Source organism: Haliotis rufescens, unplaced genomic scaffold (assembly GCF_023055435.1).
Source record: "Haliotis rufescens isolate VD_foot unplaced genomic scaffold, xgHalRufe1.0.p SCAF_19, whole genome shotgun sequence".
Taxonomy (NCBI): Eukaryota; Metazoa; Mollusca; class Gastropoda; order Lepetellida; family Haliotidae; genus Haliotis; species Haliotis rufescens.
The window spans coordinates 22114165-22129493 of record NW_025963879.1 but is presented as its reverse complement, the minus strand read 5'-3'; the positions used below and the strand labels follow the sequence as shown (position 1 = coordinate 22129493).

General features: G+C 43.2%; 1 protein-coding gene across 3 annotated transcripts in view; it reads right to left on the bottom strand.

Annotated features, from left to right (window-relative positions):
• Positions 1-15329, bottom strand: part of LOC124135295 (adenylate cyclase type 2-like) — a 115472-nt gene that overhangs the window by 25008 nt on the left and 75135 nt on the right. For all 3 annotated transcript variants that reach the window (XM_048398994.1, XM_048398995.1, XM_048398996.1), the window contains exons 5-9: positions 7677-8024; positions 6889-7038; positions 6460-6596; positions 2247-2358; positions 316-443 (exon numbers count right to left, since the gene is read on the bottom strand). In XM_048398994.1, coding sequence (XP_048254951.1) covers positions 316-443; positions 2247-2358; positions 6460-6596; positions 6889-7038; positions 7677-8024 — 875 coding nt within the window. The remainder of the gene's footprint in view (positions 1-315; positions 444-2246; positions 2359-6459; positions 6597-6888; positions 7039-7676; positions 8025-15329) is intronic.

Sequence of the window (15329 nt, the reverse complement as noted above, 5' to 3'; positions counted from 1 at the left end):
CATCAGGGACACCAGAAATGGGCTTCACACATTGTACCCAATGTGGAGAATCGAACATGAGCTTTCAGGGTGATGAGTGAAGGCTTCAACCACTAGGCTACCCCACCGCCCCACACACATCTGAATCTCAATATCAAAAAGTTATTTCATATAATGTATAATACAAAAATAATGTATACAAAAATAATGTATAATACAAAAAAACCGTACAATACAAAAAAAATGCTTAAAATGAAAATAATGTCAAATATAAAAATTATGTTTAAGCTTCACGTGTCTTCCATGCACAATTTCTGCTAGCAGTTTTCTACTGACCTGATAGCTTCAATCATGCGGAGCCCCATGCGGACACAGTTGGCAGCATTGTCCTTGTCTGCGGAGGGAATCCCAGACACGCAGTAGTAGCAGTCCCCCAGAATTTTGATCCGCATGCAGTTGCTCTTCTGAAATGAGTCAGTGAGTTTGGTTTAACACTATGAACAATATTTCAGTTATATTACTTTGGTTGGTTCAGTTTGATGTGAGAGGAAAGCAGGTCAGTCATACAGGTCTTTAACCTGGTGAAATTTTACCCACAGGTATAGTGCTTATAAACCTGAAAACATAACCAGGTCAAAAATGACTTCGAACCCACAACCATAAGCTTCATGCACTCTGTAAGGATGCTTATAAGGACAGATTACTTTGGATGACAGGGCCATCCATACTGCTCCTTTGGAAAGGAAGTGCATCTCAGGACAGATCATCTTCCCGAGGCAAGAGCGTCCACAAGTGTTCTATCAAAGTCTTGTTTTGACCCATGCCACGTCAAGCCCACTTCCCTGTGCTAAATATGATTGGACTATCCCACATATTGATAGTCCAATCAGAGAAGGCTTCACAAAACCACGACTGATACACCAACATATCTTTTAAACACCCAATAATTTCATTTAGTGCTTCTCACTAAATGGGTTTATTGAAACCATAATGCACCTCTTTGTATGCCTCTGTTACATCATTTCCTCTTCCAATCTCCCGCCACTTACATTATAATTCTACTTCCTATGACGTCATCAAACTTTCTCTTGCGTCATCACCATCGTCCGTTAGTTCTGTCAAAATTTTCTGTACCCAGTTTTTGTACAGCAATTCTCAACTTTTGGCTCCCACCCACCCTACCCCTAGCCTGCCACATTCATATTCTCTCAATCAATCTTGTGTACATATATGGCACAGGGCAAACTATGTATATTGCTTATTTATTCAATAAATGTTATAGGTGGGCGTGGTTCTTGTTGGCTACAAATGTAAATACTTACTTAATCACCAAGTAATTATCAAAATTATCAGGTCCCTGCTCTTAAGCGGGATTCTGTTCGGTCCCCCTGCTTCTCAGCGGATGGGAACCTTAACTTAACTTAATTCATGTCTGCTTTTCAGCTGAAACTTAGTATTTTGCTGCCGGCAACATAGTTGCCCATTGCTGCTGCTGCTTGCTGCTTGCTGGTAACTCAAGTTGCCAAATATAAGTCATTATAATAATAGCTTAGGGCAGCCCCTTTCTTATTTCTCTTGCCTTGTCAACTTTGACAAGGCAGGTTACTTTGCATGGGGTGTTTCAATAATTGCTATGTTTCTGTGTCAGGGATGAAATCACGAATGTTTTCGTTATCTGATCAACTTAATCATTTTTGTGAAGCTGTACAAGATAAGGACAACGATCTGATTGGATATCGCGTTTTCATTACAAGGGGCACAACTCTTGATCTACGCGAGGTGGCGCCAGGGTTGAGCCAAGGAAAGTGGGCTTGATGTGCCAAGGGTAGAAACTAGGCTTTCATATAGGCTAGTGGACACGCCTGCCTCGGGATGATGAGGACAGATAAATTTAATTTCTTTAATGGACATTCCAACCTTTATTTACAAGTAAACAAAACTTTTATGCCTATAAACATGAACAAGCAATTATTAAAAAAGTTCTGTGTAAACTGCTGCTTCAGGTGACAAACTGTACAACATAATTGTGACGCTTTAATTTGATCAGCAAATAGAGATGAGTATATGATCACAAGTATGGTGATGTTTTTAGTGTTAATTTTTTTAGCAAATACCCAGCATATCTGCGCCCACTTGCACAAAGCAATCCTAGCGCTGAGATGATCGTAACTGCCAAAATTTAACATAGGCTAAGATAGTCTTAGCGCTAAGATCACTTTGTGCAAGTGGGCCCTCTGGAGTGTTAAGCAATGAAGTTAAAGCAATACCTTGGCGAGTTGATCAAATCTGCCAAACAGCTCATTCAGCATTTTAACAAGTTCAGCTGCTGTGCAGTCGGAGGCCAGTGGTGTGAAGTTGACAATATCTGCGTACAGGATGCTGCAAGTAGAAACAGCTGCTTCATCCAAGGTCCAGGAAACACAAAGTGCATTGTCAGTACTTCATAGTTTGTATGCACTACCCTCCTCCATCACCGGCGAATACATATGAATACATACCATGGGCGGAAAAAATCTTTATTTCTGTATAAATTACCACCAAAGACAATAAAAGGATCTTAATTGTGCACCCCCCCTTTTCAAAAAAGCTGTATCCGCCCATGCATACGGCTTCTATGCATTGTAGTTTTTGTTTGTTTGTTTGTTGTTTAACTCCACACTCAGCAATATTCCATCTATATGACGGCGGTCTGTAAATAGTCAAGTCGGGACCATACAATCTAGTGATTGACATCATGAGCATCGATCCACGCAATTCAGGTACGATGACACGCATAAACCAAGTCAGCGAGTCTGACCACCCGATCCCGTTAGTAGCCTCTTACGCCAAGCATAGTCACCTTTTACGGCAAGCACTGGTTGCTAAAGACCTATTCTACCTCGAATCTTCATGGGTCGCTTTCGCACATGAACAGGTGAGACAAATGTAATACTGTCTCAATAAAATATTTTTATGTTACATTAAATAGGCAGATTTTTTTCAGTTATATAGCAATATTTCTTAAGCGTTTAACATGTTGCTATTTTTCTGTTTTCATATATACTGTAACTTGGCCATATGACCATTAATACTGAATAAACAACTTTATGCAAAATCAAAAATTATTCCTGGGAACTCTTTGACCGAAGTACTTGAAGTCATACATGCATTCTGATTGGTTTGTCATATTTTCGCCCATAACATTCATCAATCGGGGGACGAGTCTTCTTGCAGGTTACGAAAAGATGGGAGTGGTGACGAATGTGTATTCATTTTGACAACATGACTTTTTGTCTTTCTACTTTATAACTCCTAACTGAATCTACAAGTTACAAAGGGATAGATCTGAGAACTACGACAATATGTATAGCCTAATTAAGAGTACATTGTAATCAACTGCTTCTCTGAATTAATGATGTATCTGAAGCTTCAGGAGAGATGCACAATACCACATCCCTCAACCTCATCCCCCTGGGACTGAGCTATTGTTTCAGAGACCTAGTTAATGATACTGATTGGTGTGAGTGATGGCTAGTGCAGTAGGGTTGTAGTGTGATATATCCAACAGATGATATATGTATCTGGTGCACGTATGGAACTGAAGGTGATAAAGTGTTGGTAGGCCAATCAAGGAGTAAAACAATAGGTTCTGTCAAGCATTTGGAGTAATTGTTATTGATTGACTGGAGAATTAATGAGTTTTCTGATTACAAAGGGTCTTTTTGAAGACATTTGGTGAAAAATAGATGAATAGGATTGAATTCATCATGATGAACTTTTTGTATAGCTCTTCTGAAATTAAAGTATTTAGAGTGGAATTTCTTCAGAATAGATTTATTTGTTTGTTGTTTAATGCCACACTCTGCAATATTCTAGCTACATGACGGCGGTCTGTAAATAATTGAGTCTGGACCAGTGATTGACATAATGAGCATCGATCTACGCAATTGGGATACAATGACATGCATCGAGCATGTCAGCGAGCCTGACCGACCGATCACTTCAGTCACCTCTTACGACAAGTATGGGTTGCTGAAGACCAATTCTAATCTTCATGGGTTTCAATATAGAAGTATTAAGAATTGAATCTAATAAAGGTGTTGGAAATAGAATGGGCTTTTCAACACTCTGAACTTGAGAATGATGCAAACAAACCAAACATATAAATTGGCAGAAATCAGGATTTTAGACTCAGGATCGGTGATAGATAAGTAGATCCTGCTATAGCTAATGGAGACAACCTTGTACAGGCAATTGCAGCACCAGTGCCCCTCAAGCTAAAAAAATTATATATCTGGAATATAAGAATTCTCAACTGACATCCGTGTAGTCGGGAACTCACCTGACATCTGTGTAGTGGGAAACTCACCTGACATCTATGTAGTGGGGAACTCACCTGACATCTGTGTAGTGGGGACTCACCTGACATCTGTGTAGTGGGGACTCACCTGACATCTGTGTAGTGGGGGACTCACCTGACATCTGTGTAGTGGGGAACTCACCTGACATCTGTGTAGTGGGGACTCACCTGACATCTGTGTAGTGGGGACTCACCTGACATCTGTGTAGTGGGGGCTCACCTGACATCTGTGTAGTGGGAAACTCACCTGACATCTGTGTAGTGGGGACTCACCTGACATCTATGTAGTGGGGACTCACCTGACATCTGTGTAGTGGGGGACTCACCTGACATCTGTGTAGTGGAGACTCACCTGACATCTGTGTAGTGGGGAACTCACCTGACATCTGTGTAGTGGGGACTCACCTGACATCTGTGTAGTGGAGACTCACCTGACATCTGTGTAGTGGGGAACTCACCTGACATCTGTGTAGTGGGGACTCACCTGACATCTGTGTAGTGGGGACTCACCTGACATCTGTGTAGTGGGGAACTCACCTGACATCTGTGTAGTGGGGACTCACCTGACATCTGTGTAGTGGGGACTCACCTGACATCTGTGTAGTGGGGGAACTCACCTGACATCTGTGTAGTGGGGAACTCACCTGACATCTGTGTAGTGGGAACTCACCTGACATCAGTGTATCTGGGAACTCACCTGACATCTGTGTAGTTGGGAACTCACCTGACATCTGTGTAGTGGGGGACTCACCTGACATCTGTGTAGTGCAGGACTCACCTGATATCAGTGTGGTGGGGACTCACCTGACATCAGTGTAGTGGGGGACTCACCTAACATCTGTGTAGTGGGGGAACTCACCTGACATCTGTGTAGTTGGGGAACTCACCTGACATCTGTGTAGTTGGGACTCACCTGACATCTGTGTAGTGGGGGACTCACCTGACATCTGTGTAGTGGGGGACTCACCTGATATCAGTGTAGTGGGGACTCACCTGACATCTGTGTAGTGCAGGACTCACCTGACATCTGTGTAGTGGGGACTCACCTGACATCTGTGTAGTGGGGACTCACCTGACATCTATGTAGTGCAGGACTCACCTGATATCAGCGTAGTGGGGAACTCACCTGACATCTGTGTAGTGGGGGAACTCACCTGACATCTGTGTAGTGGGGGACTCACCTGACATCTGTGTAGTGGGGACTCACCTGACATCTATGTAGTGCAGGACTCACCTGATATCAGTGTAGTGGGGAACTCACCTGACATCTGTGTAGTGGGGACTCACCTGACATCTGTGTAGTGGGGGACTCACCTGACATCTGTGTAGTGGGGACTCACCTGACATCTGTGTAGTGCAGGACTCACCTGATATCAGTGTAGTGGGGAACTCACCTGACATCTGTGTAGTGGGGACTCACCTGACATCTGTGTAGTGGGGGACTCACCTGACATCTGTGTAGTGGGGACTCACCTGACACTGTGTAGTGGGGGACTCACCTGACATCTATGTAGTGAAGGACTCACCTGACATCCATGAAGTAGGGACTCACCTGACATCTGTGTAGTGGGGGACTCACCTGACATCTGTGTAGTGGGGGAACTCACCTGACATCTGTGTAGTGGGGAACTCACCTGACATCTGTGTAGTGAAGGACTCACCTGACATCTGTGTAGTGGGGACTCACCTGACATCTGTGTAGTGGGGGACTCACCTGACATCTGTGTAGTGGGGACTCACCTGACACTGTGTAGTGGGGGACTCACCTGACATCTATGTAGTGAAGGACTCACCTGACATCCATGAAGTAGGGACTCACCTGACATCTGTGTAGTGGGGGACTCACCTGACATCTGTGTAGTGGGAAACTCACCTGACATCTATGTAGTGAAGGACTCACCTGACATCCATGAAGTAGGGACTCACCTGACATCTATGTAGTGAAGGACTCACCTGACATCTGTGTAGTGGGGGACTCACCTGACATCTGTGTAGTGAAGGACTCACCTGACATCTGTGTAGTGGGGACTCACCTGACATCTGTGTAGTGGGGACTCACCTGACATCTGTGTAGTGGGGGAACTCACCTGACATCTGTGTAGTGGGAAACTCACCTGACATCTGTGTAGTGAAGGACTCACCTGACATCTGTGTAGTGTTGCACGTACAGGTCCTGGAAGGGGGAGGGTTTGGGTGCCTTGCTCATCATCTGCTTCTGGAGATCCTCCTTCATCTGGTTCATCAGGTTGCTGGGGATGCAGCTGATGAGAAGCTCCTCCTGGGGACCACAGACATAAGCATCTCAGTCAGGTCATACTGTCTGAACATGTCACAGAGTCCACGTAAATCGTCCAGGTAAATACAGGATGAAACTATTCTTGGAACAAGACAATTAACCAATTCTTGATCCATCGGAATGGATTATCTGACAAAGAGATTGGCCCAGTGTTGATGTTATTCTAAAACTGACACTATCTGACAATGAGATTGGCCCTGTGTTGGTGAGTTCTAAGACTGACACCATCTAACAATGAGATAGGCCCTGTGTTGACGTCTCCACTCTTCCTCACCTGTTGTTTCTTCTCTCTCTCCAGTTTGATGCTCGCCTCCACAGAGTTCCTGGCATCAAGGAATGCTCGGCGGTGAGCCAGATCGGACAGCGACTTGTGGTACAGACCAACAATGTTTGCACACAGCAGCATCACAGCATTAGACACAAGCTGGGGATGGAATTGCAATGTATAAAACTATCAGTCTTATTTTGTCCTTTTAATGCACAGGATGGCTTAAATTTAATATGCAATATCTGATGACATAGAGAATCTCACCCGTGTGTCTTTTGATATCAAATATATCAACACGAGTTGATAAAAGTGGAAAAATTTCCAGGCTTGCCGAGGATTTTTGCCTCTTTTATCAACTTGTGTTGATATATTTGATATCAAAAGACACGCGGGTGAGATTTTATTTATCATCCAACATCATTATTCCAACTTTTTCAATTAGTAGACAGTAATAAGCAGTGTCTTCAGTGTAAAAAGTACTGCTGACAGCTTCAGTAGCAGAACCATTAGTGATGTCATTTGATTGTGACGTCATGGTAGCCAGTGACGTCACAGCATTGTGATGTAATTTCATTGCAGCGATATCTGCAGTGTAGATATCGCTTGATCTAATCCAAGCGATATCTCCTGTGGGAGCCAGTTTTGGATGATAAAAGATGTTCACGCATAGCATAGGTCAAACATCAAAGGCAATATTTTAAATATAGTCCCTATGACAACCTATAGGATTCATAAAGGTCAAACGTAAAATGTGATATCAAATATGGTTGCCCCGGTTGCATTAACCTACTAACCTGTTGTGGCAGATGCTGAATTAATCTGTCAGATAGGACCCCGGAGAGCACAAGCTCCAGGACCAAAGACAAAGATCCAACCGCCAGGGACCATTTCTTGGACAAAGGCAGCACCATGTAGCCCACCAAGGTGATATAAAACATGACGGGCATGTCATCTGCGGGGGTGCGGTGGACGCTGAAGCTGTAGTAGAGGGACATGAGTGAGAGGATGGAGAGCCACACGGCAGCCGACAGGAGGGAGGTGTGTTGCTGGTAGATCTTCTTCAGGCTTGTGAACACAATGAGGAACACCTTCAACAGGACACCACAGCCTAGTATGGACACCTGGGCTGTCTGGGAGGAACTCTGAAACAGAAGGATTTGGGGTAAGGCCATGGTGGACCATGGTACAGTCAAGTCTCGATAATCCCACACTCCTTAATCTGACAATCAGCTTTATCCGACGCTAATGATGGGAACCGATTAAATCAGTGCTATTTAGACCCAATAATCCGACAGTCTCGCACTCTGACTCCGACACTCCTAATTTGCAACGAATTACCGAAATCACTCATTAATCAGTCTCGTTAATCCGACACAGTCATCAGAGGTTGCATGATAAGAAAACATATTCCGCCAACAATGTAACATAACAATATGAATATTTATTTTATATTTTTTATTACGTGTTTGAATCCTCATATCTATCGTGTAGTTGTCCTATTTTCATTCACGAACGTTGATACTACTTAATTTCGTTTATCCCACATACTCGTTAATCCGACATAATCATATGCAACTGTAGCAGGGTACCTTATATTCTTCCTATAGTTATATCATTATTCATACATCATCATCATAATCATCTATATGTTCAATGTTTGTCTTGTCTACAGTTGAATATCAGTATCTAACTCTTTAAACAACTCAACACCCTTATTTTCAGTCTCTGGGAATCTCTCACCAGATCTTCCCCTTCAACCTTCTGTCTATCTTTAGACATTTTTTACACCTGTAGGGTTTCCCTCAGTCTATTTATATCTTGCATTAAGCACTTCCTTTGATGCTTAATGCAATCTGTCTTCTAATTGGCCACCCTGGTCCTCTACAGGTAGCTTCCTTCCATACCTGACTTCCTCCTCACTTCATGTGCTGCTGTTGAGGAGGAAGGACATTTTCTTTTCTTCAGGTATGGAATGGCCATATTTCAATCTGTTTTCATCTGCTTCTGTCAGAAATTAATATCTATATTAGGGTGCTGAATTAAATTGAATAATATATATATAATATCATTTAAAGTAATATTAAATTAGTAAATGGAATATTGATATTATAAAACTTGCTTGTAAAATAATTAACCACATGGTCCATTTTGGACCATGTGCTTTCCAAGTATCCTATAATGAACATATAACAGTAATTTAACATTAAAGTTAGTTTTAGTATAGTTTATCAATGGCTTTTGTACTTTTATATTTAAGATAAATAATACCTGTAAACTTGCAAATATATCACTTCATGTGCTGCTGTTGAGGAGGAAGGACATTTTCTTTTCTTCAGGTAGTTCTTCAACAGCAGCCACCCCCCTAGCAATAAATCCATTATCACCATCTGCCTGTGTCTGTGTTTCCCAACGGCCCGAGCCGGATAAATACCACTACCCCGGCTACAAATTTGGCGCCCAACGTGGGGCCGTTGGCTGTCACTCTGGACACAGGCTTCATCAACTTCATCGTGTTCTGGGGGTAATCCTTCATCACTGTTGAAGGATTCTTCATTGAAGATTCAGGATGTTTCTTCCATGCAACTTGTGGAAGTTTTGTGTGTAGCGTTGAGCTATAACTCTGACTAAAATTAAATCTTGATCCTCAATCGTCAGTGATCTACACTTTGTTATGACGTTGAACTTTTCGTCTGCATCAGTGCTAAAATTGAGGTGCTTCCTCCAATTCCTGGAAGTGTGACTTTTATTTTAACTGATTTACATGTATTTGTCATTTTGTTCACACATGAACTTTTGATCTGTGAACTGTGACCATGAACTTTGTTTACATTCTGAACTAAATTTTATCAGAATGTCATTAGTTGACTGTTTCATTGTATATATATATATGCTTGATATGTTCATCACCATTACTTGAACATTTTTGAAACTTTATCTTGTCACACTTGTGATCATCATATTTTCCACTTAGGAAGCACTGTTGACAACTGTAAAGTTGTACAGCTGTGTGACCCACTTGTTGCCATTCTGAGTTATCATTGCAGAATTCTCATTTAATTAAATTCTTATTTAAAATCAACCTATATCTTTACAGAATTTTGATAAATTCTATTTATACTGCCCTTTAACTGTGATAGCTAATTGTGATATATTGTAATTTTCATCTTCATTCAATGAATTTTATTAAATTAATTTGCAGTTTACTGGTATAAGATAAGCCATTTAATTTGTTAAGTCACTTGGATACCTTTTGGCAAAGTAAGTACCCTAAAATAGTTATTTCATATTTCTTACTTTAAATTTCTCACTCTTCTTTCCTGTCTGAAATATTTTTCACTGCTGGGAAATTCCTTATCTGCTCAACTAACATTTGCCATATCATGTCTTGTCCTTGTGCCGTCCTATTCATTCATACCATTTCATCATCTTAGTTCATCATTCAAATCAAAACAAATTCATTACTCTTGTGTTGATTACTTCTCGTTCGCAACTTATATATTGCTTCATACTTAGTTCTTCCTATATATATTCCTGCTCGCAACATTTTGGTAAGATTGTTGTGATCTTTGCCGTAATTGACTTAGTTTATCCTACACATCTGCTTGGTAACCAGATTGTGGTAGCTTAGTCATGTAATATTTCTTATTACAACAAGTGGTCAGTTGTTCTTACACCTACCTTGCCACTTACCTTTTTCGTATTACTTACCTTAGCAAACTAAAGTTGTATTTTTCCCTTTTGTTCTGGAGACTTTGTCAGATACTTCGTATTTTGGTATTTGGTTTCTGCTTTTCCAGTTTAGCTCAGTGAGGACTTTTGGTTCCCTTACTTCTATTTTTGGCTAGCTGCAGTTCATTGTTCTTGTACCTTGTGGTGCACTAGATGCTGAACTTCAGACGCATCCATTTTGTATCCTTTGGTGAGGAGCTCATAGTTTGTTGATGTTCAGATGTTTGTTGGATCTTAACTTGTGAGATTCTTGTCGCCTTTTAGGAGGTACTTCAGTTTTGATAGTGTCATATAGTTCATATTCCTCTCATATCAAACATCCTTGCACTTTAGTTTGTATCACCATGGCTGAAGCTAATGTAAGTGGGGACCCGGAGGTCGATGTGGTACTTAGCTGCCTTCAGCATCTGCATCCTTCGGTCCGCACTGGTGTGCTAAATAGACTAGCAGATGATATTGCAAATCAGCTGCAGCATCCCAATACGACATATCGTGTTACTGGTACTGGTGCACCAGGTCTTGGGTTGTCCAATACTTACACTATTCCACCTACAATATATACCAGTCCTAGGGTGGCATTACCTGTTCACTCCCCTAGGCCGGTACCTCATCTGCTTAGTCATACGCCACCATCAAGGTCACCTATGCCCACAGGTTCTGAGAATCTGTTTCAGATTTCTCCGGCGACTGTGAACCTTAGTCCTATGATGGACCTACCAGCTTCACTGCCTAGGCCTCATGGTTCAATTTACAACTTTGTTCAGCCTAGGGCAACTTCTACACCTTACCTGAATAGTTACCCATCACAACCTTCACACACACCGCATGAGTCTTGGCCTAGCCGCACTATTCCAACACCATATCCAGGTTATAATCCAACTACCTTTTATAGCCATAGTGTAGGTGCTCCTCCTAGACTTGTCACACCCTTTCAGCCTACTTACATGCCCATTATCAATTCTCCCAGTCCACGGTTGTCATCATTTTCTGGGGATGGGACCAAGGGTGAGGTCAAGTATAAGCAATGGCATTTAGAGATTGTTGGGTGTCGTAGGGAGAATGCATTCTCGGACACTTCAATTCTAAATGCCATGCGGAGGTCCGCCAAGGGTTCAGCTGCTGACCTACTTAGTGGGCTTTCAGAAACTGTTACCCTTGACACTGCTATTGAGCAGTTGGACTTAGTGTTTGGCAATGTGATGCCTGGCGAGACGCTTATGGAGCGTTTTTACACTGCCCGCCAGAAAAAGAATGAGTCTGTCGCTGTGTGGAGTTGCCGCCTCCGGGATTTGATCTCCAAGATAGAGGCATCTGGCACTTTACCACACAATGCTGCACCTAGCTTGCTTCGAAGCCGGTTCTGGATGGGTCTCACTCGTGATGACCTGAAGCAAGCGACTCGCCATCACTTTGATTCAGGTACGGACTATAACAAGCTGCTGCTTGCTGTCCGTAGGGTTGAGGAGGAGTTAGCCACCCCTGGGGATGCACAATCATGTCAATTGACTACCACTACAACTAGCAACAGACAACTGGATGATGTGCTATTCCGCCTAAAGGTGATTGATAAGAACCTTAGGTCTGTTGGGGATAGGGTTAACACCCTGGAGTATAAATCTCATAGGCCCTCAAATACAGCCCAGAATCAAGCCAATAAGGCCCAATCTCAGGCTCAGAATCTACCCCCTAGGTCTACCACTACAAATGTAGTTACACAAGGTAGCACATCACGTACACCATATGCTTCTCAATCACAGTTAGCCTCAAAAACTGAGGTACACTGTTATGATTGCGGGAAGATAGGGGTTAGGCGGCGTCACCCACAGTGCCCCGCTTTAAACTCCTAGGAGTCAATGTTATGGGGCGAACATTGGACTCCGACATTAGCTCCAATTCTGGGTTGCCATCAAATTTGATTGGTCCCGCAAACGTCACATCTGTTAGGGTAGAAGGCCACTTATGTAATGTTCTTGTAGACACAGGGTCCCAGGTTACCACTATGTCCGAGACATTTTACACAAATAACCTCCCTCAACATACACTCCATAGTCTAGGTTCACTCTTGAAGTTAAAAGGAGCCGGGGAAGCTAAGCTACCCTACTTGGGGTATGTTGAAGCTATAATCCTAATCCCTAGTGACTTCTTAGGTCAGGAAGTTGAGGTAACTATACCGATACTTGTAGTGCCCAATACTGACTACCACTTCAAGGTGCCTTTACTATTAGGGACAAATGTCATGACTGCTGCTGAAAGCCTGCATGGTGCACCAATAGCAGCCACTGCATCACCTTGGAGTCAGGCTCAGCAATGGCTCATTAGGCGTCGGGAAGACCTTAACCGGACTGAGTGTGTGCGGACAACCAAGCCAATTGTTATCCCTGCTTTATGTAATCAGATTATTGCAGGTATAAGCAGGGGTAAACCACCTCGGATTGGCATGCAGTTTTGTACTACAGCTGCCCCCACACTACCTGGTTCACTTAACCTTGTTAATGGGGTTGTGAATTTTATACCAGGACAGTCTACAAATAGGATTAAGGTTGAGGTTGCCAATCCATCTACCAAGGCTGTTACTATTCCAGCCAAGACAGTACTTTGTTGTTTAGAGCAAGTAGATGTCTTAGATGGTCTCTCCTCTACGGATGAGCCGGCTTTCACATCTGGCCCCGAGTCTAAAGACATTTTCAATTTAGAAACCCTGGGTCAGATACATACTCCAGAGGAAATAGCAAAGCTTCGCGATCTTCTTAGTGAGTTTGATGACATCTTCAGCAAGTCTGATATGGATATGGGCCACACAGACTTAGTCACTCACAGGATTGAGCTAACTGATGAACGTCCTTTCAGGGAAAGACATAGGCGCATTCCACCTGCATTGTATCAAGAGGTTAAGGACCATCTGAAGAACATGTTGGATGCTAAGGTTATTCGTCCTTCTTCTAGTCCTTATGCCTCTCCCGTGGTTCTTGTTCGCAAAAGGGACTCGTCTTTACGTTTCTGTATAGACTATCGCCAACTTAATAGTCGTACAGTTAGAGACTCTTATGCTTTACCACGGATTGAGGAGACCCTTGATGCACTTCATGGTGCCAAGTACTTCACTTGTCTTGACCTGAAGTCGGGCTATTGGCAGGTCGAAGTTGCTGAGGAACATAAAGCCCGTACTGCTTTTACGGTTGGTCCATTAGGATTTTACGAGTGTAACTCGATGCCTTTTGGTCTCACAAATGCTCCCGCAACTTTTCAACGTCTTATGGAGAGATGTATGGGCGACATCCATCTCCTACAGTGTCTCATTTACCTTGATGACATCATTGTGTTTTCAAAGACCTTTGATGAGCATCTGGAGAGATTACGTGCAATCTTTCTTCGATTGCGCAAGAATGGCCTCAAACTTAAGCCTTCTAAGTGCCAGTTCTTGCAGACCTCTGTGAAATATCTGGGTCACGTAATCTCTGAGGAGGGTATCACGACAGACCCTGAGAAGATTGCGGCACTGGAGACCTGGCCAGTTCCACAGAATGTGGATGATGTTCGTCGTTTTCTTGGCTTCTCTGGATATTATCGTCGCTTTGTGCCTAATTATGCCAAAGTTGCAAAGCCCTTGACAAATTTACTTGTTGGTCAATCCGGCAAGAAAAGGAAAAATAGCAAACCCGACCAGAACTGGATATGGGGGGAGGAGCAGCAGTCGGCTTTCAGTGAGCTTGTTGGTAAACTTATCAGCGCTCCCATTTTGGCTTTCGCAGACTTCACTCAGCCATTCGAACTGCACATTGATGCAAGTGGCGATGGCTTAGGCGCGGTACTTTACCAAACCCAAAATAGCCAGAAACGAGTGATAGCCTATGCGAGCCGAGGGCTTTCCAAATCAGAGCGCAACTACCCAGCTCACAAATTAGAGTTTCTAGCTCTGAAATGGGCTGTCACCAGGAAGTTCCATGACTACCTGTATGGCAACCCATTCACCGTTAAGACCGACAACAACCCCCTCACTTACGTTTTAACATCAGCGAAATTGGATGCAACTGGACATCGTTGGCTCGCTGACCTTGCTGCTTACGACTTTTCTGTAGAGTATGTACCAGGGGCAAGGAACAAGGATGCTGATGCGTTGTCCAGGTTGCCACGTGAGGTCATGGATATCCAATCTGTGTCTGCGGTTTGCAACAGTCAGCAGACGTCTAGTGTTGTAGAGACGCTCTCACTTTGTCATGAGGTATTGAACTGTGTTTTAGCAGTTGATGATTTCGAGTCTACCAATGTTGGGACTGATCATCAGATGCTATCTTGTCAGCAGGCGGACCCCTCAATCTGCACGATTGTGGACCTTCTCCGTAAAGATCAGCGCCCTTCAAAGGAGTCTCTTAGGTCATTTGATCGTGACACAGCTTCAATCCTCAGGCAGTGGGATGCTCTCTCCATCAATAACAATCTCCTTTATAGGAGACAGAAGACTACAGAAGGTGATTATCCCTACTTTCAACTCATTGTCCCAGAGCCTCAACGAGAATCCGTCATTACTCATCTTCATGACGGGATGGGGCATCTGGGTAGGGACAGGACTGTGGCTCTCCTACGGACGAGGTTTTATTGGCCAGGAATGATGGGAGATGTCGAGAACCACATTCGTAGCTGCCAGAGGTGCATTCTTCGGAAAGCTCCTAATCAGACTGAGCGCGCACCATTGGTCAACATTCAGACCACTCAACCCATGG